The sequence below is a fragment of the Schistocerca nitens genome, chromosome 10 (assembly GCF_023898315.1).
Source record: "Schistocerca nitens isolate TAMUIC-IGC-003100 chromosome 10, iqSchNite1.1, whole genome shotgun sequence".
Classification (NCBI taxonomy): domain Eukaryota; kingdom Metazoa; phylum Arthropoda; class Insecta; order Orthoptera; family Acrididae; genus Schistocerca; species Schistocerca nitens.
Genome location: NC_064623.1, coordinates 170,430,120 through 170,452,237, shown reverse-complemented (window position 1 = coordinate 170,452,237; position 22,118 = coordinate 170,430,120). Strand labels below are relative to the sequence as shown.

The 22,118-nt window shown below is 42.7% G+C and overlaps 1 protein-coding gene across 3 annotated transcripts in view; it reads right to left on the bottom strand.

Moving 5' to 3' along the window:
* The window catches only part of LOC126210111 (uncharacterized), a 136,153-nt gene that overhangs the window by 67,478 nt on the left and 46,557 nt on the right, over positions 1 to 22,118 (bottom strand). For all 3 annotated transcript variants that reach the window (XM_049939253.1, XM_049939254.1, XM_049939255.1), the window contains exon 3: positions 11,136 to 11,606. In XM_049939253.1, coding sequence (XP_049795210.1) covers positions 11,136 to 11,606 — 471 coding nt within the window. The remainder of the gene's footprint in view (positions 1 to 11,135; positions 11,607 to 22,118) is intronic.

The window sequence follows — 22,118 nt, the reverse complement described above, 5'->3', positions numbered from 1 at the left end:
AGTTCTAAAACAGTGTACTCCTGGCTGCAGAGTGAAGGATTCATTGTAAATAAAACATTATTACTAACGTTTGGAAGTGTAGGTCGCTTCTTTGAGGGAGAAAGAGCACAAGAGTTGAGGGAACGTGAAGGAGACAATCAGACACAAGTGAAGGGAAGCAAATACAAGTACCGACAATTTAAAGGGACAGAGGTGAATCTGCGTACACCAGTACAAAACCTAATTGGTCGCTCTACACCTGGGCCCCAAGTGACTTCCTTACCTCTCCCAACACCCTCCTACTTTCTGTGAAATGAATCTGTAGTTTCAAATGTGTGGGGATCCTTGTTACAACCCCTGAAAGTAGCAAGTTAAGCCGTCAGTGCATGGGACGAGGTAGCTGACACTGACATGCACGCAGACAGGAAATCCAATGTCACACAACATAGTGTTGTTGGCACACTGCACTAGCTGGTTAACAAGACATTGCACTCTCAGCATTCTCCAGCAGCAGTTGTCAGTTTTTTTTTGCTTGCAAACCATATAGTTTGTTCATGAAAATGGTAGGGCATAGAGTTCCTATGTTAGCTCAAATAGAACACACATTTCCTTTCTGACCACAGGCTAGTCATGTTGTTCTGTCTGTGGTAAACATAAATAAAAACTTAGTATTTTTAAACGTATAATATTATGTAAATGAAAGACATATGTCCAGTCAGCAAGGACATCATCATATAGAAGATCAGCAAATCGAACAAACTCACTCCTGACAGAGAGCACACTTATATTTACATAACATCAAATACTACAGCAATTATTTTTATTAATTTCAGGAAAGTCCCACTATGTTTCAAAAAACACAAAAAAAAATCTCTACCTAACCATCCTCAGTTCCATAATGAAGCGGGTCAGAGAACTACACTACACTGATGCATTGCTTCTAGCAACCTAGTATTTATGTTACGGTCTTCTGAAGGATTTAATCACTGATGTATTATTAACTGACATTTAATTATAACAGCTCCTAATAAGAAAGACATGTTTTCGTGACCTTCAATGGGATGTTGCCTCATAATGGTTTACTTTCGTAACACAGACATTATAACACGAAAATTACTACATATGAACTATTCCTTAACCATCAATATGACATTTCCCATCACTTTATTACAAGAAATTGTACAATAATGATTCATTCTTTAGACATCCAATGTGTGCGTGCTTAGAAACAGTATACGAGGTCTGTTCAAGAAATTCCAGAAGATTCCTAATTTTGTGCCAATGGTGTGTTGCAGCGAAATGCAGTTGGCATTCCTGCACATGCCTGGGTTTAATGTGTAACTGCCAGAAGTTTCATTGTCATATGTCTGTTAGTTATTATTCAGTGCTGTATTAAGTAGAACACTGCATTGCAGTTTGTGAATTTCAAGATGACAGAGTTACAGGAACAACGCGTCTGGATTAAATTTTGCGTGAAACTCAAGAAAACCTTTACAGAGACACACCAAATGATGTAGAAAGCCTATGACGATGCGTGCTTAAGCTGTATGCAGTGTTATGAATGGTTCAAATGGTTTAAAAATGGCCTGACAGAAGTTAAATATGATCCTCGTTCAGGACACCCTTCAACGTCTACCGATGCTCATGTCAGGAACGACAACGAAATTGTGCACTCCAATCAACGACTGACTGTCCAAGAGAGTGTAGAAAATTGTAACATTTCAGTTCAATCATTTCATGAAACCCTGACACAGCATCATGGAATGCCTCGTGTTGCAGCATAGTTCGTCCCACGGATCATGAGTCAAGAAGAGAAAGATCTTCGATTTGCATTCTGTGAAGAGCTCTTGGATTGTGCAGATGAAAATGAGATGATCTATAAGAGAATCATAACTGGTGATGAGATGTAGGTCTACGGTTATGATGTTGAGACCAAGATTCAATCTTCACAATGAGTCGGGAAAGGTTCTCCACGACCAAAAAAGCTTGTCAGGTCAGGTCAGGTCAAATGTCAAAGCTATACTGACAATTTTCTTTGACTTTGGAGGATTGATTCATCATGAATTCCTACCACAGGGACAAACTGTTAATTGATGGTACTATCGGGACGCGTTGCGACGCCTGCGAGAAAATGTGAGAAGGAAATGGCCTGAAATGTGATGAGAGAGTTCATGGTTCTCGCATCACAATAACGCACCTGCACATTCATCCCGGTTGGTGCATGACTCTTGCACAAAAAACGAAATCCTTGTGCTGCCTCATCCTCTGTACTCTCAAGACCTGGCCCCTGAGGACCTTTTTTTATTTCCACTGTTGAAAACCCCATTGAAAGGACGATGATTTGCAATGAAACACGAGATAAAAGAAAATTCGCAGATGGTGCACCATACAATCCGGCAAGAGGCATACCAAGACTGCTTCTGGAAGTGGAAACAGCACTGGAAGTGATGTATCAATTGTGGAGGAGAATATATAATGTAGAAAAATTTTGTGGACAAAGTTCTGGAATTTTCTGAACACAAAATCCGCAAAACTTTATATTGGTTGTTTGACATGGCACATTACTGAAATATTTGCAGAACTTATTTTGTTTTTCTCATGACGAAGTGGCTCCTCAAAGTGAAACAGCAGGATGTGATGTCACAAAGCGCAAAGAGCATGATGTCAGAGTTCGCTAACTCACCCCCTTTAATGATGACTTTAGGGTACCAAGTTACTGTGTGTTGTTAGAGATACAGAAATTGTGACAGCAGATGTAAGTACACGGACAAAGAATTAGTCCCCCGAAGAATTTTCTAGCCTCGACAATGCCCTCAATTTGGTAAAGATGAGAGTGCTGAAGACACTTCACGTATGCCGTATACAGTCAAAGCCACTCATTGACGATGAGCTCCTGTAGAGTTACCTAATCAATGGAATGTTGATTGTTATGTTTCACCCCCTCATCAAAATAGTTCCACACATTCTGCATGGAAATAAAATTGGATAATTTAGCATGAAAGATGAGCTGTGGTAGGGTGCCTGAGTGTTCATCAAATTAAGAATGTACGAGGGCAGTTCAATAAGTAATGCAACACATTTTTTTTTTCTGAAACAGGGGTTGTTTTATTCAGCATTGAAATACACCAGGTTATTCCCCAATCTTTTAGCTACACAACACTATTTTTCAACATAATCTCCATTCAATGCTACGGCCTTACGCCACCTTGAAATGAGGGCCTGTATGCCTGCACGGTACCATTCCACTGGTCGATGTCGGAGCCAACGTCGTACTGCATCAATAACTTCTTCATCATCCACGTAGTGCATCCCACGGATTGCGTCCTTCATTGGGCCAAACATATGGAAATCCGACGGTGCGAGATCGGGGCTGTAGGGTGCATGAGGAAGAACAGTCCACTGAAGTTTTGTGAGCTCCTCTCGGGTGTGAAGACTTGTGTGAGGTCTTGCGTTGTCATGAAGAAGGAGAAGTTCGTTCTGATTTTTGTGCCTACGAACACGCTGAAGTCGTTTCTTCAATTTCTGAAGAGTAGCACAATACACTTCAGAGTTGATCGTTTGATCATGGGGAAGGACATCGAACAAAATAACCCCTTCAGCATCCCAGAAGACTGTAACCATGACTTTACCGGCTGAGGGTATGGCTTTAAACTTTTTCTCGGTAGGGGAGTGGGTGTGGCGCCACTCCATTGATTGCCGTTTTGTTTCAGGTTCGAAGTGATGAACCCATGTTTCATCGCCTGTAACAATCTTTGACAAGAAATTGTCACCCTCAGCCACATGACGAGCAAGCAATTCCGCACAGATGGTTCTCCTTTGCTCTTTATGGTGTTCGGTTAGACAACGAGGGACCCAGCGGAAACAAACCTTTGAATATCCCAACTGGTGAACAATTGTGACAGCACTACCAACAGAGATGTCAAGTTGAGCACTGAGTTGTTTGACAGTGATCCGTCGATCATCTCGAACGAGTGTGTTCGCACGCTCCGCCATTGCAGGAGTCACAGCTGTGCACGGCTGGCCCGCACGCGGGAGATCAGACAGTCTCGCTTGACCTTGCGGCGATGGTGACACACGCTTTGCCCAACGACTCACCGTGCTTTTGTCCACTGCCAGATCACCGTAGACATTCTGCAAGCCCCTATGAATATCTGAGATGCCCTGGTTTTCCGCCAAAAGAAACTCGATCACTGCCCGTTGTTTGCAACGCACATCCGTTTCAGACGCCATTTTAACAGCTCCGTACAGCGCTGCCACCTGTCGGAAGTCAATGAAACTATACGAGACGAAGCGGGAATGTTTGAAAATATTCCACAAGAAATTTCCGGTTTTTTCAACCAAAATTGGCCGAGAAAAAAAATGTGTTGCATTACTTATTGAACTGCCCTCGTATATGTGCAGTCCTGTGCACATCCTTGAGGATGGTAATGCCGACGGGATACTCATTATAGTGACGTAGTAGAAAGAGTGACACTTGGACACTGAGAATGTTGAAATAACATACTTATTCATGTTCACAGTGATAGGAATGGGTACATCTACATCCACATCGATACTCTGCAAATCATAGTTAAATGCCTGGCAGGTGTTTCATTGAACCACCTTCACAATAATTCTCTGTTATTCCACTCTTGAACAGCGCAGAGAAAAAATAAACAACTATGTCTTTCCATGTGAGCTCTGAGTTCCCATATTTTATTGTGATGATCATTTCTCCCTATGTAGGTCAGCTCAACGAAATTTTTTGCATTCAGAGGAGAAAACTGGTGATTGAAATTTCATGAGAAGATTCCATCACAACAAAAAATGCCTTTGCTTTAATGATGTCCAACCCAAATCCCGTATATTGCCTGTGACACTCTCTCCCTTATTTCACAATAATACAAAATATGGTGCTTGTCTTTAAACTTTCTTGAAGTATTCCCATCAGTCCTATCTGGTAAGGACCCCAGACCATGAAGCTGTACTCCACAGGAAGACAGACAAGCGTAGTGTAGGTAGTCTCTTTAGTAGAGCGGTTACATTTTTTAAGTGTTATGACAGGAAAAAGCAGTCTTTGTATGCCTTCACCACAATATTTCCTACATGTTCTTTCCAATTTAAGTTGTTTGTAATTATAATTCCTAGTTATTTAATTGAATTTACAACCTTTAGATTTGACTGATTTATCGTGTAACCAGAGTTTAATGGATTCCTTTTAGCACTCATGTGGATGACCCTTCACTTTTTATTATTTAGGGTAAATCACCAATTTTCGCTCCATACATGTATCTTTTCTAAAACGTTTTGCATTTTGTTTTGATCTTCTGATGACTTTGCTAGACAATAAATGACAGCGTCATCTGCAAACAACCCAAGACACCTGCTCAGATTGTTTCCTAAGTCATTTATGTAGATGAGGGACAGAAGAGGGTCTGTAACATTACCATGGGGAACACCAGAAATCACTCAATGACTTTCCACCAGTTATTACGAACTATGTAGACCAGAGTCATGTTCTGAACATCATCCCCTGCAAATCACAGAACCATCTCCAGCCTGAATTATTCCTTTGACACGATGTCCGTTAAATGCCTCAGCGAGCCATCAGTACAGTGGATGCCTTTCATCAGCAGAGAAGAAACAACAATGTAACTCAGTGACATTTACAACCACATTACAAGCCTGTAGACAGTTACTGTCCAAGATCTATGTTGATTGGTTCATTGAAGATTTTTTGCTTTATCGTCATTATGAGCAGTGGCATTTATGAGTTACACAACTCCAAATATCCAATGCATGCAGTTCCATTCAAAGTGTCTGCTCAGTAACTGGTTGAGATGAAGCTACATTGTCTGACAGAAGCAATTCCTGTCAGGTCTGAAAGCAATTGTCACTGACAAGGCATGACACTCATATCCTCTCCTAGTCAGTCAGCATCTCTTTATGACCACTGTCCTTACACCATGATCAATGGCTGCAAAAGGTAAACCATCCCGTCAGAGAGCTTGCCGCTCTTTGGTGGGTTCATGCTTGGCTACCATGGGGCCCCAGCCTTTTTTCCCCTTCCATGCTGCATGTCTATCATCTTGCTATTCTTTTTCCCTCCCTCAGGGAAAATGTCTGGGATGTTTTTGGAAATGTGTTCTGCATACTTAGTAGCCAATATCTGAACAGTTTCTCCATCGTTTTTCATTCCTTTTTTTCTTTCTTTGTTCCCCTTCTCCTAACCTTCAGCATTTTAGGTTCCTCTTTTTCTTCTTCCTCCCTGTGCACTCCTGAAGGCCTGCCCACACGTCTGACACATATCAGGTGACTGGGTAACGCGTAATTCCCAGTCCCGGGTTGACATGCAAGGTTCGCACATACCCCCTGGTACATGCCAGGCTCAGGGAGGGGTGGTTGCCTGAGCTGCTATCTTCCCAAATTGCTGACTGGTCCCTCTATAAGGTGTTCGGGAGGTATGACCTGAGGTTTGAACAATCACCTAAGGCAGGTGCACCCACTTCTGAGGGGTGTCCCCAGTTGGAACGAGAGTGCCATCAGAGACGCTGGCAATCGTGAAGGATTTTATCACAATGTGCCAATCATCTTCTTCACAGTCAACATCTACCAAACACAAACGGAATGAGGCTAACAATTCAAAGACCCTCCCAGCTGCACCACAGTTCCTCGTGGTTTCACTTACTGAAGACGATCAGTCCTTTGCTACGGCGAATCCGTTTATTATTCAGAAAGGTGTTCACACAATTGCTGGCCCTGTGAAAACCCGCTCTTGTATACAAAATGGCACTTTGCTTTTGGAGTCTACTTCCGATTCTCAATCACAACAAATAATAGCAGATTCACTCCTCCAAGGTTATCCTGCCCGTGTCGAGGCCCATTGAACACTGAATTCTTCCTGTGGTGTTATCTACATTAGGCAGCTCAATGGTCTGACCGAGGCATAAATCCAAACATATCTCTTTGACCACAGTGTCATTGCAGTCCATCAGGTGATGAGAAAGATAGATGTATCCTTAGTGCCCATACACACTCTTCTCACCTTTGATAGAGTGGTGCTTCTGTCAAAGATCAAAGCAGGCCATGAAGTTATCACAGTCCAACCGTACATTTCAAACCTAATGTGTGATAGAGTGGTGCTTCTGTCAAAGATCAAAGCAGGCCATGAAGTTATCACAGTCCAACTGTACATTTCAAACCTAATGTGCTGCTACCAGTGTCATCTTTCCAACCACAACTGAATGCCCATCTCCTTCTCCCAGCTGTATCAACTGCAATGACGACCATGCCACCTCCTACTGAGATTCTCCCACGTATCTCGATGCGTGGGCTGTCCAGGTGGTCTGGGTGAAGGAAAAAGTGCCTTAACCGGTTGCTCACAAGTTGTTCACTAGTTAGAAACCCTGTATTCTACCATCTGACACTTACAGTATTGCTCTTACTACATCCCACTCCCCAAAGGACACGGCCACGAAGACATGCAACCTCAAATTCAGCATTGTGATTGTTCAATTGCCCGTGTCACGATAGAATCCCCGTCTCCTCCTCTGGCTGTGCAACAAGCCACCAAACTTTTGCCTAATGGGTTGAAGTCACCTGTTACACAACCGACAGGCCAGAAAGGACAGGGGGAATACACCCACAAAGACTTCGTATGTCCCTCCAACCAACAAACATGTGAGTCTTCCTCTGCCAACCAGAAAGGCTCCAAGAAGTCAAAGTCTTCTTCCCTGACTCTCAGAGATCCTCTTCAGTGGTGTCACCATATGACACTCTCGCCCGGCTGACCTCCGTGTTGCCGGAGCGTACCACCAAGTGTTTTTCTATCCTGGACATCATGAATTGACAAAGAGAGACTGCTGACACCTTTACAGATCTCACGGAGCAGTATCCTCCAGCCACTTAGCTCTGTAACAGTGAGTGTTCGAAGTCTGGCATTCAGCAGCCATCAAGGTGACACCCTCTCATTTTTTCTCTTCTTCCCCTGTCCTTGTTAGGACTCTCCTTCAATGGAACATTCGTGGCCTTCAGTCACACAAAGAGGACTTATGGCTGGTCTTAGAATTCGAGCGTCTGCTTCTTCTCTGCCTCCAGGAAACAAAATTGCGTCCTCATGACGCTTTGAGCTCTTGCATTTCTTCCTGGTCTGCTTTCAGCTCTCGGATTTCTTCCCAGTCTGCTTTGATCTTCGAGGATGGCATTCCATCTGGGATGACGTTATAATTACAGACTGTTGTAGCCTGTATTTTCCTTTCTAACTTGACCTTTTGCCTCCATCATTCAGTGTCACCAGGGAAGACTTCCTTCAGCTTTTTGGGCCTCACCCCTTTCTGCTGCTTGGTGACTTTAATGCACACTATCCCCTTTGGGGTCTCCCAGAACCTGCTCATGAGGTGCCCTCTTGGCTGACCTTCTCAATCACCTTAACCTCCTCTGCCGTAACACAGGAGCATCCACGTTCCTTTCAGACTCCTCGCACACCTATTCCCATTTGGACCTATTCTTCTGCAAGGCTGACTGGATGCTTTACTCCCCTCTAGCAACCTTCGACCAGCAACATTTCCCCAGTTGTGGCGATCAGGTAGAAAACCTTACAAACGTTAGCCTTACTGCTGCAGAATGTTCCATTCCTTGCATGATGTGTCCCTATCCCTTGGTGAACTGAGGTGTGCCGTGACAATTTACATGTGGAGACATGCTCCCCATGTTTTTAGCTGTCATCCTACATTGGCCAACTGCATAATAAGGAGCATCAAAATGGATACAGGGATTAGTGTTCACAGGGTTGTCATGGTGAGATTAAATATTGCAACCCCCAAATCCTACAAAAATAAAAGAAAAATATATGTATTCAGAAAAGCAGATAAAAATTCACTTGATGCCTTCCTGAGAGACGATCTCTGCTCTTTCCAAATTAACAATATAAGTTTAGACTAGATGTATCTCAAGTTCAAAGAAATAATATCACCGGTAACAGAGATTTATTCCACATAAATTAACAAATGACGGAGCTGATCCTCCTTGGTACACAAAACGGGTCGGAACGCTGTTGCAGAAACAACGAAAATAACATGCCAAATTTAAACAGACGCAAAATCTCCAAGACTGGCGATCTTTCACAGAAGCTCAAAATTTTGCGTGAACTCAATGTGAGACGCTTATAATAGTTTCCACAACAAAACTTTGACTCGAAACCTGGCAGAAAATCCAAAGAGATTCTGGTTATATGTGAAGCATGCTAGCAGCAAGACACAATCAACACCTTTTCTGTGTCATAGCAATGGAGATACTATCAAAGACAGTGCTGCCAAAGCAGAGTTACTAAACACAGCCTTCTGAAATGCTTTCACAAAAGAAGACAAAGTAAATACTCCAAAATTCAAATCAAGAACAGCTGCCAACATGAGTAATGTAGAAGTAGATATCCTCAGAGTAGTGAAGCTGATTAAATTACTTAATAAAAACAAGTCTTCTGGTCCAGGCTGTATTCCTGTTAGGTTCCTTTCAGAGTATGCTGATGCCATAGCTCCATACTCAACAAACATATACAACCACCGCTCGATGAAAGATCCATACCCACAGACTGTAAAGTTTGACAGGTCACACCAATATTCAAGAAAGGTAGTAGGAGTAATCCACTAAATTCCAGGCCCATACCATTAACATCAATATGGAGCAGGAGTTTGGAACATATATTGCGTTCGAACATTATGAGATGAGATACTGGCAGAAGGAAAGCTGTGAGGATGGGGCGTGAGTCGTACTTGGGTAGCTCAGTTGGTAGAGCACTTGCCCGCAAAGGCAAAGGTCCCGAGTTCGAGTCTCGGTCCGGCACACAGTTTTAATCTGCCAGGAAGTTTCATCAGCGCACACTCCGCTGCAGAGTGAAAATCTCATTATGAATTACCTCAAAGAAATGGTCTACTGACACACAGCCAACACGGATTTAGAAAACATCATTCTTGTGAAACACAAGAATCAAAAATCAAGAATTTTATCCTGACTTCTGTCAGAGATAAGAGTATCACATGATCAGGTGGTACCAGCCCACCATATATGAGTGACCAGTGTGGGTTCTTTTCACAAGGTACACACGGACAAGAAAAAAAAAACTCCCAGATTTCCCACTTGAAAATACACTTTTTCCCAAGGTGAAAACATTCTATACCCAAATTTATCAATCCTCTGAAAGGTAAAGGTTTTATACACCAGTGTAGAACTTCTCAGCATTTTAGGAAATGAAATAAAAAAAAAATAAAAAAGAAACACTCATTTTGGAATGTGTGGCAACATGTATACTGCATATTTTTGTATTACAGAAGCATAAATATTGATTCCTCTAAATACAGCATGGTTACTTCTGAAGCACTGAAATCAAAATTGCACTGCTCTTTTGTCAGCCAGTCACTGCTCAAGTCACATGATCTCACCAGTCAATGACAGCAGAGTATAGGACACAAACATGATGAGTCAGCCAGCAACAACATGACTGAAGTAGCCCCATCACACAAATAGGAAAAGGTAATGGTTTAAATTAATATACATACAGCACAGTGACAAGAAAAGCTAAGCTTGCACATACAATAATTTTAGTGTGTATAACCCTTTATAATATATCAAGCACAAATGTGCCAGTAAAATTTTAAATAATGGCATAAATGGCTGGTTTTCTAGCCCCAAAATTTTCCTAAGCGACTGGTCCTCAAAGTGTTAAGCTCTCCATGATTTAAGAAATTCATCACTCATTGTCACACATAACATAATTCATCTTGTGTAAAAGGAAATTTACTTTGAGAATAACATTTCTGAAACCACCATTTACAGTAGTTTCCTGCGAACTGTTAGAAATGTAAACGATTGTGACATCATGCTCATCAAAAGCAGTTTTATTGTTACAAAGTACTGCATAGTCTCCATCCTAAAGCCTTCGACAGATTCGTCTGTGTTTGCACAGTGTTTTGTTTTTCAAATGGCACATTTTCTTCACAACTACATTTTTATGTTTTATTTCTGACGTATTCTTTGTTAAAGTACCAGTTCTTACCAGTCAAAACTACAAAAATTTATCTGAAAACTAAAACAATGAAAAATACTCAGAATCCTAAAAAATTCCTGGGTTTTTCCTGGATGAAAAATTCTAATGAAAATAAAATGATGGCCTAAGCTGTACTCACTGTGGTATTGGCAAGATGACGGTTGGGAAGCTTGGCCTAAAAAAATTCTTTGAGAGTCCAAACGGGCTGGAATGGTAGCTTGTCGAGAAACGGCTGCCACTGGCACTGTAGATACCATCGAGGCCTGGCATCATACTGTAGCTGGACGTGTATCCAGGAGGACTCCACTGTGAGCCACCACCAGAGTATCTGTTGCTCGGATAATGGACGAAGCCTGGAGAGCCAGTGTACACTTGTTGGTGCCCATCGTAAGTGCTTCCATCTGACGATGACGGGTAGCCTCCGTGGCCTCCATAATCTCCAGGAGACCTGGGGTATCCAGCTGGATAGTTTAGATATCCTGGGTAGGCCTGTTGGTAGCCAGGATATCTGGCCTCGTGTGCCAATTTACTGGTGCCTGATGGCTGACCGAAATAATTGGGGTTATACAGAGGCTGCTGTGGGAAGTCTGCAGGTTTGCTTCCAGTGCCACTGGAACAAAGAAACGTATTCTGCTATATCAACAAAAATAATCGGTTTTTGAAAATATAATTTAATTGCATTGATGAAGAACATCACCAAGTGGCAGCAGGAGAACACATATATAAAAGCTATTATGTATGTAAACTTTCAGAGTCAGTGGCTCCTTCTTCTAGCACTATGGTTGAAGGGAAAGGAAGAGAGGTGAAGTAAAAGGACTGCTGAGGTTTAGGGAAAGGGGCAGAGTTCAGAAAAGTCACCCAGAACCCTGGGTCAGAGGAGACTTCCCGGAAAGGATGAGAAGGAAAGACTGTACTGAACAAGATTTGAAAACCAGAGAGTTTACAGGTGGAAGGTAGGGTGATATGCAAGGCAGAGATTACTTCTAGAACACTGTGCACGAGCGGAAAGCTAATTAAATATGATATAGGTGGAGGGAGATGGCAAAATAAAGACAGGTAAGAAAATGAAAGATGTAGAAAACTAAAAAGGGAATGAAGGAAGGAATAGTTACTGTGAAGAAATACTGAGACCAAAGAAAGTAACCTAAATTATGACCAGACGGTTGGCGAGAACCAAGTACATGGTGTAGTGCCAGTTCCCACCTAAGTAGTTCTGAAAAGCTGGTATCTGGGGAAAGAATACAGATGTCCCGTGTGATGAAACAGGAACCGAGCTCACAACTGTCACAGTGTATAGCACGCTCTGCAACAGGATATTGAGTGTCGGCAGTCTACACCCTCTGCCTATGCCTATTTATCCTAACTGATAACTTTACAGTGGGCTCACCAATGTAAAGAGCCGAACAGTGTTTACGTAACAGCTGGTACACGGCATGTGTCATTTCACAGGTGGCTCTCCCTTTGACAGAATATGTTTTGCCAGTTACAGGGCTGCTATAGGTGATGGTAGGAGGGTGTATAGCACAAGTTTGGCAGTGGGAATGATCACAGGGGTAGGAGCCATAGGGTAGGGTGGTAGAAAGAGAATAGGGACTGACAAGGATATTGCTAAGATTGGGAGGGCAACAAAAAGCTATTCTAGGTGTGGTGTGCAAAATGTCGGACAGAATGGATCTCATTTCAGGGCATGATTTTAGAAAGTTGTGCCCTTGTCAAGGTAGCTGATTAATACTAAGTGACCAGTGGTGTGCTGTGAAGCTGTTTTTTGGAGGCATCAACTGTATCAGTATTGGATGTGGTGGCCTGGGAAATCTGCTTTTGAACTAGGTTGGTGGATAATCCAGCAAAAAGCTTTGGTGAAAAGAAAAGTGGTGTGGGATTTGTAAGAGGATTACATGAAATTTAATTGGGAGAATGTATTTAGAGAGTCCAGGAGTTTTAACAGGTCAGCCTCACAGTGAGACATTTCGCCCTTTGGACTCTGGTGAGGCTGACTGTTAAAACTCCTGGAATCTCTAAATACATTCCCCCAATTAAATTTTGCCTGCTCTTTATCCAAATCCCATGTCATTTTCCTTTATGTTGATCTCATCCTCACCAAAGGCCAGCTACTCACTTTTTTTTTCACATTAAACCTACTAATAAGCAACAGTACTTACATCTTGACAGTTGCCATCCTTTCCATGTCAAAAGTTGCCTCCCATACAGCCTTGGCATTCAAGGCTAATGTATTTGTTCAGATGCAGACTCTTTATAGCAATACACCACCATTCTCACTCAGGCTTCACTGGACACACACACCCCCACCACTACCTATAACAAGCCCTGTAATTAGCCAAACATATACTATCAAATGATGAGCCACCTGTGAAACGATACATGTTATATATCAGCTCTTATCTAAATGCTGTTCGGCCTTTTCCATTGGTATGACTACTGCCAAGATTATCAGTTGAGATGAATGGGCATATGCAGAGGGTGTACACTGGCAACACACAATATCCTGTTGCACAGCATGCTCTACAACATGACAGTAATGACCTTCATGCCTATTTCAGCACATGTGCCATCAGGATTCTTCCCCCAGACAACAATTTCTCAGAAGTCCATAGGTAGCAACTGGCACTACAACATGTCTTTGTTTCTTGCCACCTACCCGGCCTTAAGTTACGCTAGTTTCTTTGTTTTCAGCGTTTCTTCACAGTAACTATTCCTTTCTTCACTCCCTTTTAGTTTTCTACATCTTTCCTTTTCTGACCTGTCTATTTTCTGCCACCTGCTCTCACATACAATGCACTTAGCTTTTTTCTCTCATTAACTCTTGCACGATGTTTTGGCTGTATTCTCTTTCTTGCATATTACCACCACCTTTCCACCTTTAAGCTCCCATGTTTTCAAATCTCAGCCGGTGCAGTCCCCAATAATCAGTCTTTCCTTCTCACATCCTGTCTGGTAAGTCTCCCCTGACCCAGGTTTATGGGTGACCTCTCTGAACTCTACCCCTTTTCCTAAAACTCACCTCTCTTCCTTCTCTTTCAACTCCTCTGCCAGAAGAAGGAGCCACTGGCTCCGAAAGCCTGCATACGTAATACCTTTTATACGCGTTTTCTCCTGGCACCTTTTGGCGTGTAGATATTCTGCTGTATAGCTGTTTCATTCCCTTTTACAAATTTTACAGTACTGCTTTTAAGTAATGCAAGTGAAACAGTAGCAAACAAATAATATCTAAACTTTACAAAGGGCTGTTCACAGTACTTTTTCATAACATAGTGCAGGTGCTGGCAGTGCATCTCCATATCACGTTAGAAGCAGTCATTGAGAGGATAGTAAGTGGTACCCAATTAACAGCTGTTTTTTTAAATTGTATCATCCAGAATACAAGTCTAGCTTGTGGTGACAAAATTATACAGCTTAATTATATTTTGTGAACAGTCCTTTCTTCGGTTTCTGTTTCTGCTGCTTACAGGAGTTTCTCATATTGATATATACAGCACTTTGCACTGTCCTAGATGAACTATTTTTAACAATTCTCTCTCAAAAGCAAAACTGCGGAGTGATGACAGACACACCTGTAGCATATCCGGATGTTTAAGTTAGTTTGGAAGGTAAAAATATAGTTGTCAGTTGGCATAGCCAACAAATGTAAAGGTGGATCCTATGGGGTGTTCAAAAAGTCTCTCTGTAGTGCCGTATCATTGTCAGCCGCGCGTGCCGTATGCCGCAGTGAATATACCGAAATGAAACTCGGTGAAATACAAGTTATTAATTTATTGAATATTCATTTTTACTTACAAATTTTCACAATAAATGTAGAAAGTGTCCCCCCTGTTGTTGAATACACAATTCAATTCGTCTAATCATGTTTCCAAACCCAAGCTGTAACATTTCTTCTGTATCAGAAGTGTTGAAAGCATATATTGAAGTTTTTGCTTCATCAATGGATTTTGGGCAGTTTTTATAGACATTTGCTTCCGATACACCCCAGAAGAAAAAGTCAGGTGGTGTTAGGTCAAGCGATCTTGGAGGCCAAAGTCCCTGTGAAATTATGCAATCACCAAAAAATTCAGCAAGCAGTGACATTGAAACACAAGCTGGATGTGCAGTTGCACAATCTTGTTGAAAATAACCATTCAGTATTTCACTTAACACAAGTTCTCCTATGAATGGGTACAGAATATCACTGCAGTATCATTGTGCATTGATTGTTTTGTTGAAAAACTCAGGCAGGCATACGGGCAGCTAACAATCGTACTGCACTGCAGAGAGACTTTTTGAACACCCTGCAGGATGTGATGACTGACAGACATGTAGTGAAGCCAAGAAGCTGACACTTTACTTGCTGTTTACTTGCTTCCAGACTCCTGCAATATATATAAGAAATGTGAAGATGTGGCCAAAGCATAAAAAGAAAGATCAGTGTTATATTACTTATTAGGTGTTTATATGTTCTTTCCCATGCAAATGAAGTTTCTTCAAAAATTATATTTGATCACACTCTAGCACCCAGTATGTTAAGGAAGTTGTGACATGTCATACTTACTATTTCTCCCATGAATGAAACAAAAAGCATCATTACATCATTAGCTTTACAAATCATCTGTTCCCATGACCTCTTGTGATGGGCATTATAGATAGATTTCAAGGTTAGAGTGATCATGCACCATTCTCTCCAAAGTAGTCCACAAAGGCTCAGTGATGCTGGTGGCTAAATTATTTTGCACAGGGTGGTCTTAAGGCTACAGAAAGTGTTCCTCACGTCTTACAGCCAGTGTATACTGAATACAGGGGTTTCAAACTGCAACTTTTCTGATTATTTTCATTGCAAATAAGTAGGACCATCTGAATATGATGCTACAGAAAAATGCTGAACATTGTATGTGAAGATCGATCAATTATGAAAAGACATTGAATCAATCTTCAGGCTTCATTTACATCCCAAGAGTAATTCAGCGATGATTTTGGCAGTCTTATCATGCTATTCCATGGGCCCCACAGTTACTTTGTGTGGTAGTGTTACTGCCAAGGATTATAAGACCACTTAATCAGGTCCATCCCACGGTACAGAATTTGTTTCCCAATGGCCAGCCGTGTTCCGAGATGACAGAGCTCCTATTCACGCTGCTCACATCATTCGAGGCTGGTTCCGTGAGCACGAGGTTGAATTTTCACCTCTCCCTGGTCACCACAGCCACCAGCATCACTGAGCCTTTGCGGTTTACTTTGGAGAGAATGGTGCATGCTCATTGTTCCCTGAACTTGTCACTATTTTGCAAGGCAAATCATATGAGATCCCCTTGAAAACACACAGGAGCTGTATTTATCCATTCTGTGATGACAGGAAGCTGTTTCAAATGTCAATGCTTTTACTACACCATATTAGGTGTGTAATGTGTTGTGTTCTTGATGTTTCCATACACACATCAAAATAAGTTTTGCCTCACCTCAGTTCCGAGAGTTCCATAACATGAATATGAAATTGGAATAGAGGTCAACATAAACATCATTTCCGCCGTTTCTACTGCTCACGAAAATCACACATTGCATGTTGTACCACCATACAGCAAGACCTTCAGAGGTGGTGGCCCACATTGCTGTACACACCGGTAGGTCTAATACCCAGTAGCACATCCTCTTGCACTGATGCATGCCTGTAGTCATCGTGGCATACTATCCACAAGTTATCAAGGCACTCTTGGTCCAGATTGTCCCACTCCTCAATGGTGATTTGACGTAGATCCCTCAGAGTGGTTGGTGGGTCACGTCGACCATAAGCAGCCCTTTTCAATCTATCGCAGTCATGTTTGACAGGTTTCATGTCTGGAGAACATACTGGCCACTCCATTCGAGCGATGTCATTATCCTGAAGGAAATCATTCACAAGATGTGCACGACGGGGGCGCAAATTGTCGTCCACGAAGACAAATGCCTCACCAATGTTTTACCATTATGGTTGCACTATCAGTCGTAGGACGGCATTCACATATTGTACAGCCATTACCACCAGCGGCATACGTCAGCCCCACATAATGCCACCCCAAAACTGCAGGGAACCTCCACCTTGCTGCAGTCACTGGACAGTGTGTCTAAGGCGTTCAGCCTGACTGGATTGCCTCCGAACACATCTCTGACAATTGTCTGGTTGAAGGCATTCGTGACACTCATTGGTGGAATGAACGTGATGCCAATCCTGAGTGGTCCATTCGGCATGTTGTTGGGCCCATCTGTACCACGCTGCATGGTGTTGTGGTTGCAAAGATGAACCTCGCCATGGACGTCAGGAGTGAAGTTGCCCATCATGCAGTCTATTGCGCACCATTTGAGTCACAACACAACATCCTTTGACTGCACAAAAAACATTATTCAACATGGTGGCATTGCTGTCAGGGTTCCTCCGAGCCATAATCCGTAGGTAGTGGTCATCCTCTGCAGTAGTAGCCCTTGGGCGGCCTGGGTGAGGCATGTAGTTGACAGTTCCTGTCTCTCTGTATCTCCTCCATGTCCGAACAACATTGCATTGGTTCACTCCGAGATGCCTGAACACTTCCCTTGTTGAGAGCCCTTCCTGGCACAAAGCAACAATGTGGATGTGATCGAATCATGGTAATCACTGTATAGGCACGGTTGAACTACAGACAACACGAGCCGTGTACCACCTTCCTGGTGGAATCACTGGAAGTGATCGGCTGTCGGACCCCCTCCATCTAATAGGTGCTGCTCGTGCTTGGTTGTTTACATCTTTGGGCGGGTTTGGTGACATCTCTGAATAGTCAACTGTGTCTCTGATACAATATCCACAGTCAAAGTCTAACTTCAGAAGTTCTGGGAACCAGGTTGATACAAAACTTTTTTTTATATGAGTATTTTTGTCCACCTTCAGTACAACAAGCCAACGGCCTTACCGCAGTGGTAATGCCAGTTCCTGTCGGATCACCGAAATTAAGTGCTGTCGGGCTGGGCTAGCACTTGGATGGGTGTCCATCCGGTCTGCCGAGCACTGTTGGCAAGCGGGGTGCACTCGGACTTTTTGAAACAAACTGAGGAGCTACTCGATTGAGACGTAGTGGCTCCGGTCTTGTAAACTTACATACGGCCGGGAGAGCGGTGTGCTGACCACATGCCCCTCCGTATCTGCATCCAGTGACACCTGTGGGCTGAGGATGACAAGGCAGCTGCTCAGTACCATTGGGCCTAACAAGGCCCATTCGGACGGAGAGGTTCTGTAGAACAAACACTGCCAGACACAGGACCAGGCTAAAGAGAACACAAGCCCAAGAGTGGAAAGTTAACTTTGCATTACTGTTGTCAACAGCAAGTAAAATCATACAGCACGAATGTCTGGGAGACCCAAAGGGAATATTCGGCCACTTGAATTGGAAAGGTAGTTGTTTTCTATCCTTCACACTGGTAGGGACCTTTCCTGTGTGAGTGTTACATGTTGTTTAAGTGTAACTGTTAAGTGTAGGTCACTGTAATGGGTTTGTGTATAGTGTGGTGTCATGTATGTGTTGGATGATGATGGCAGGAGGGAGACTGTGAAGCCCACTACCAACACACAACCAATTCCTCTCGAATAGCTGAACAGCACCATGGGAACCGCTGAGCTTAACATCCTCTTCTGATGGGTGGATCACCATCAACAGTGTCACATGTCCTCACTTAATGAGACACTGCATAGGTGTTTGGAATTTAATCGAGGACACTGGCACCACGACTGCTGAACGAGGTCTTGAAGCCACCACCCCTACTGTCCCCTCTTTCTCCCATCTGCCTTGAAGTACTGTGAGTGAATGGAACAAATCTGTTTCCAAACAAGATCCACAGAACATACTGTCAACATCTGAACTGTTGGGCATATTCAGTGCAATACAGATACAAGGATAAACAAGGACAAGTCCCTTATATCAAAATATACATAAAATATCTCTGAACAATCTCAGAAATTTTTTTACAGCATTTCAGGTTTACCCTGTATAGAGTCAATATGGATTCTGCCAACAGAGGTCTTGGGAAACACTATTCACTGTGTTCACATAACTTACAAGAATGCAGCCAAGTAACATGATCAAAAACTGCCAATATTGCAATAGGACCACACCTTGTCATTTTGAAAGAAAAATGCAGCAAGTAAAGATTGTACAACGGAATGGAAAACCTCAGTTAAAATAATGTTCCAACATTGGGCAAAGCTGTGCACCATATTGCACAACATGTTGGCCTAGCTCTTGTTCATGAGATGATCCATTACACTCATCAACAGTCAGCTTTTCTTTCCAAAGAATTGTTTTGGTTTCATTTGTTGATAGATTCTAAAATTTCAGCTTTTTCTTGGGATTGGCTGGACAATGTTTCAGCGTCATAGTCTGATTAAAATTTTCATTCTTTAACTGCTTAGCATTTGGCAAAGTCTGAATGTTTCAATAGCTCACAGTCTAATACTACAAATTGACATCCTGTAATAGATCTCGCCGAGAAAGCTTCTGACGACACAGCTTTATCCACATTAGGTACTGATTTAAATTTTGTGCTGATTCCCAAGCGTTTGCCAATGTTTGATTTTATTAGTTCTTTTGAACAGGCTGTTTTTAACTACCTCCCGATGTTTCAGAGGAGACTAGGAGGGAGGCATGTCATATGTTGACTGAGGTACGTCCATCCAGAGAATTTAACAGCAGCAGAGGGATGCTTCACTTACAACTGATCCATACTTTGTTATTTTACCTGCAGAAAAGGAAATGCTACACTTGTTTTGGAAAAGCAGGTTTATGTTCGAAAGATGCACTGTTTACTATCTAATTCAGTGTATAACAAGGTCAGTGCTGACCCCAAACAAATTGTTGAGAGAAAGAAGAATGTTCCTTGTTGTAGGAGACTATCAGCTCTTACTCCCCGCCCGGTTGGCCGTGCAGTCTAACGCACGGCTTTCCGGGCGGGTAGGAGCGCCTGGTCCCCGGCACGAATCCGCCCGGCAGATTTGTGTCGAGGTCCGGTGAACCGGCCAGTCTGTGGATGGTTTTTAGGCGGTTTTCCATCTGCCTCGGCAAATGCGGGCTGGTTCCCCTTATTCCACCTCAGTTACACTAAGTTGGCAATTGCTGCACAAACAAGTTCTCCACGTACGCGTACACCACCATTACTCTAACACGAAAACATAGGGGTTACAACCGTCTGGTGTGAGACGTTCCCTGGGGGGTCCACTGGGGGCCAAACCGCACAATAACCCTGGGTTCGCTGTGGGGTGGCGGAGGGGTGAAGTGGACTGCGGTAGTCATCGTGGGGTTGTGGACCACTGCGGCTGCGGCGGGGACGGAGCCTCTCTGTCGTTTCTAGGTCCCTGGTTAACATACAATACAATACATACAATCAGCTCTTACTGTGAAGTTTCCCCTAGGTTATATGGCCTTCTGAAGAGCCACAAGGAAAGGGTTTCTCTTATGCCGACTGTAAGTAATATTGGTGCTATGACATATCATGTAACAAAGCACCTGCTGAGAACACTAGTAGGTCAGTGTAAGTGTCACATTATGAGCTCGGTGGAATTCTTATGTCAATTAGAGGGAATGTATTTGAATGATTGTGATATTCTAGTGAGTTTTGATGTGGTCTGTCTCTTCACTTGTATTCTTTTGTCTGCTTTGTTACAGTTGATTGAAGTTAGCTTTAGTGTCAAATTAATGAACCCATTTCGACATGTGTTCACTTCTACTTACTTTTTATTCTATGACCAGCACTATGAGTAGACAGATAAGAGTTTTGATGGGAAGCCTCTATCGCCAATTTGTTTATGGAAGGTTTCAAGGAACGTGCCTTGGAGTTGGCGACCTTGAAACCTATGTGTTTTTTCAGATATATACATGACACTTTTGTTGTGTGGCAGTCAGAATTTTAAAAATACTTGAATTCAGCCCATCTGAATATTCATTTCATGATTGAGGGGAAAAGGATGAATACTTTCCCTCCCTTGATGTGTTGGTCTGGAGGTTGGTACATCGGGAAATTTCATTTATGGGAAGCCTACTGACACTGCTTGTATCTACAGGCTGATGGTTGTCAACATCCAGCGCAGTGTGAAGTGGGTACTTTGTACCTCAATTCAAAGGCCCCACTTCATCTCAGACCCGGAGAGTTTGTCAGCTGAGTTAGCCCATCTTGAGGTCACCTTTCATCAGATTGGTTATAGTGAAAGACAGATCGGAGTGCATTGTGCTACTGATCAACCATGTACCGCGTGAGTGATGATAATATGCAGGGAGAATTTCCAACAGAATTGGGTGTCTGTCATATTCCTTGTATGTGTGGTATGTCACATACTGGTTACACTATTAGGACTGGCATACTGAGCATAAGCATCACACATTCTTACAAAGTGAATGAGGTGGTGCAGAGGTTAACACACCGGGCTCGCATTCGGGAGGATGACGGTTCAATCCCGTGCCTGGCCATCCTGATTTAGGTGTTCCGTGATTTCCTTAAATCACTCCAGGTAAATGCCACGACGGTTCATTTGAGAGGGCAAGGCCAACTTCCTTCCCCATCCTCCTAATCCGATGACCTCGCTGTTTGGTCTCTCCCCCCCCCCCCCCCAAAAAAAAAAAAAAAAAAAAAAAAAAAAAAAAAAAAAAAAAAAAAAAAAAAAAAAAAAACCAACCTCATGCTTACAACAGCTGAGCGAAACTGCTTTTGTAGAACACTGTCTTGGCATTGATCATCCTAGGAATACAACAACATTGAGATTCTGGCATGCACTTCCAGCTATTGGGAAAGTGTTAATAAGATAGCAGGTGAAATTAAATGAGCAAGTAATGATGGAGGCTTTTGGTTAAATTCTGCATAGAACACTATTCTTTCCCTTTTCAAAAAACAGAGGGACAGCATTAATGCCACCTCACCCATTGGTTATTAACTTTGCTTGTGTTTAGAGAGAGAGAGAGAGAGAGAGAGAGCGGTGTGTGTGTGTGTGTGTGTGTGTGTGTGTGTGTGTGTGTGTGTGTGTGTGTGTGTGTGTGTGTCTGATCCTTCCAGAATTGCTCTGCAAACTAAGATTTTAAATTTCCTTAGACAATGCTTACTTGCTGCAGTTTTGCCTTGAAACTGACAGGGTGTGTACTTCTTGTAATATCAGCAG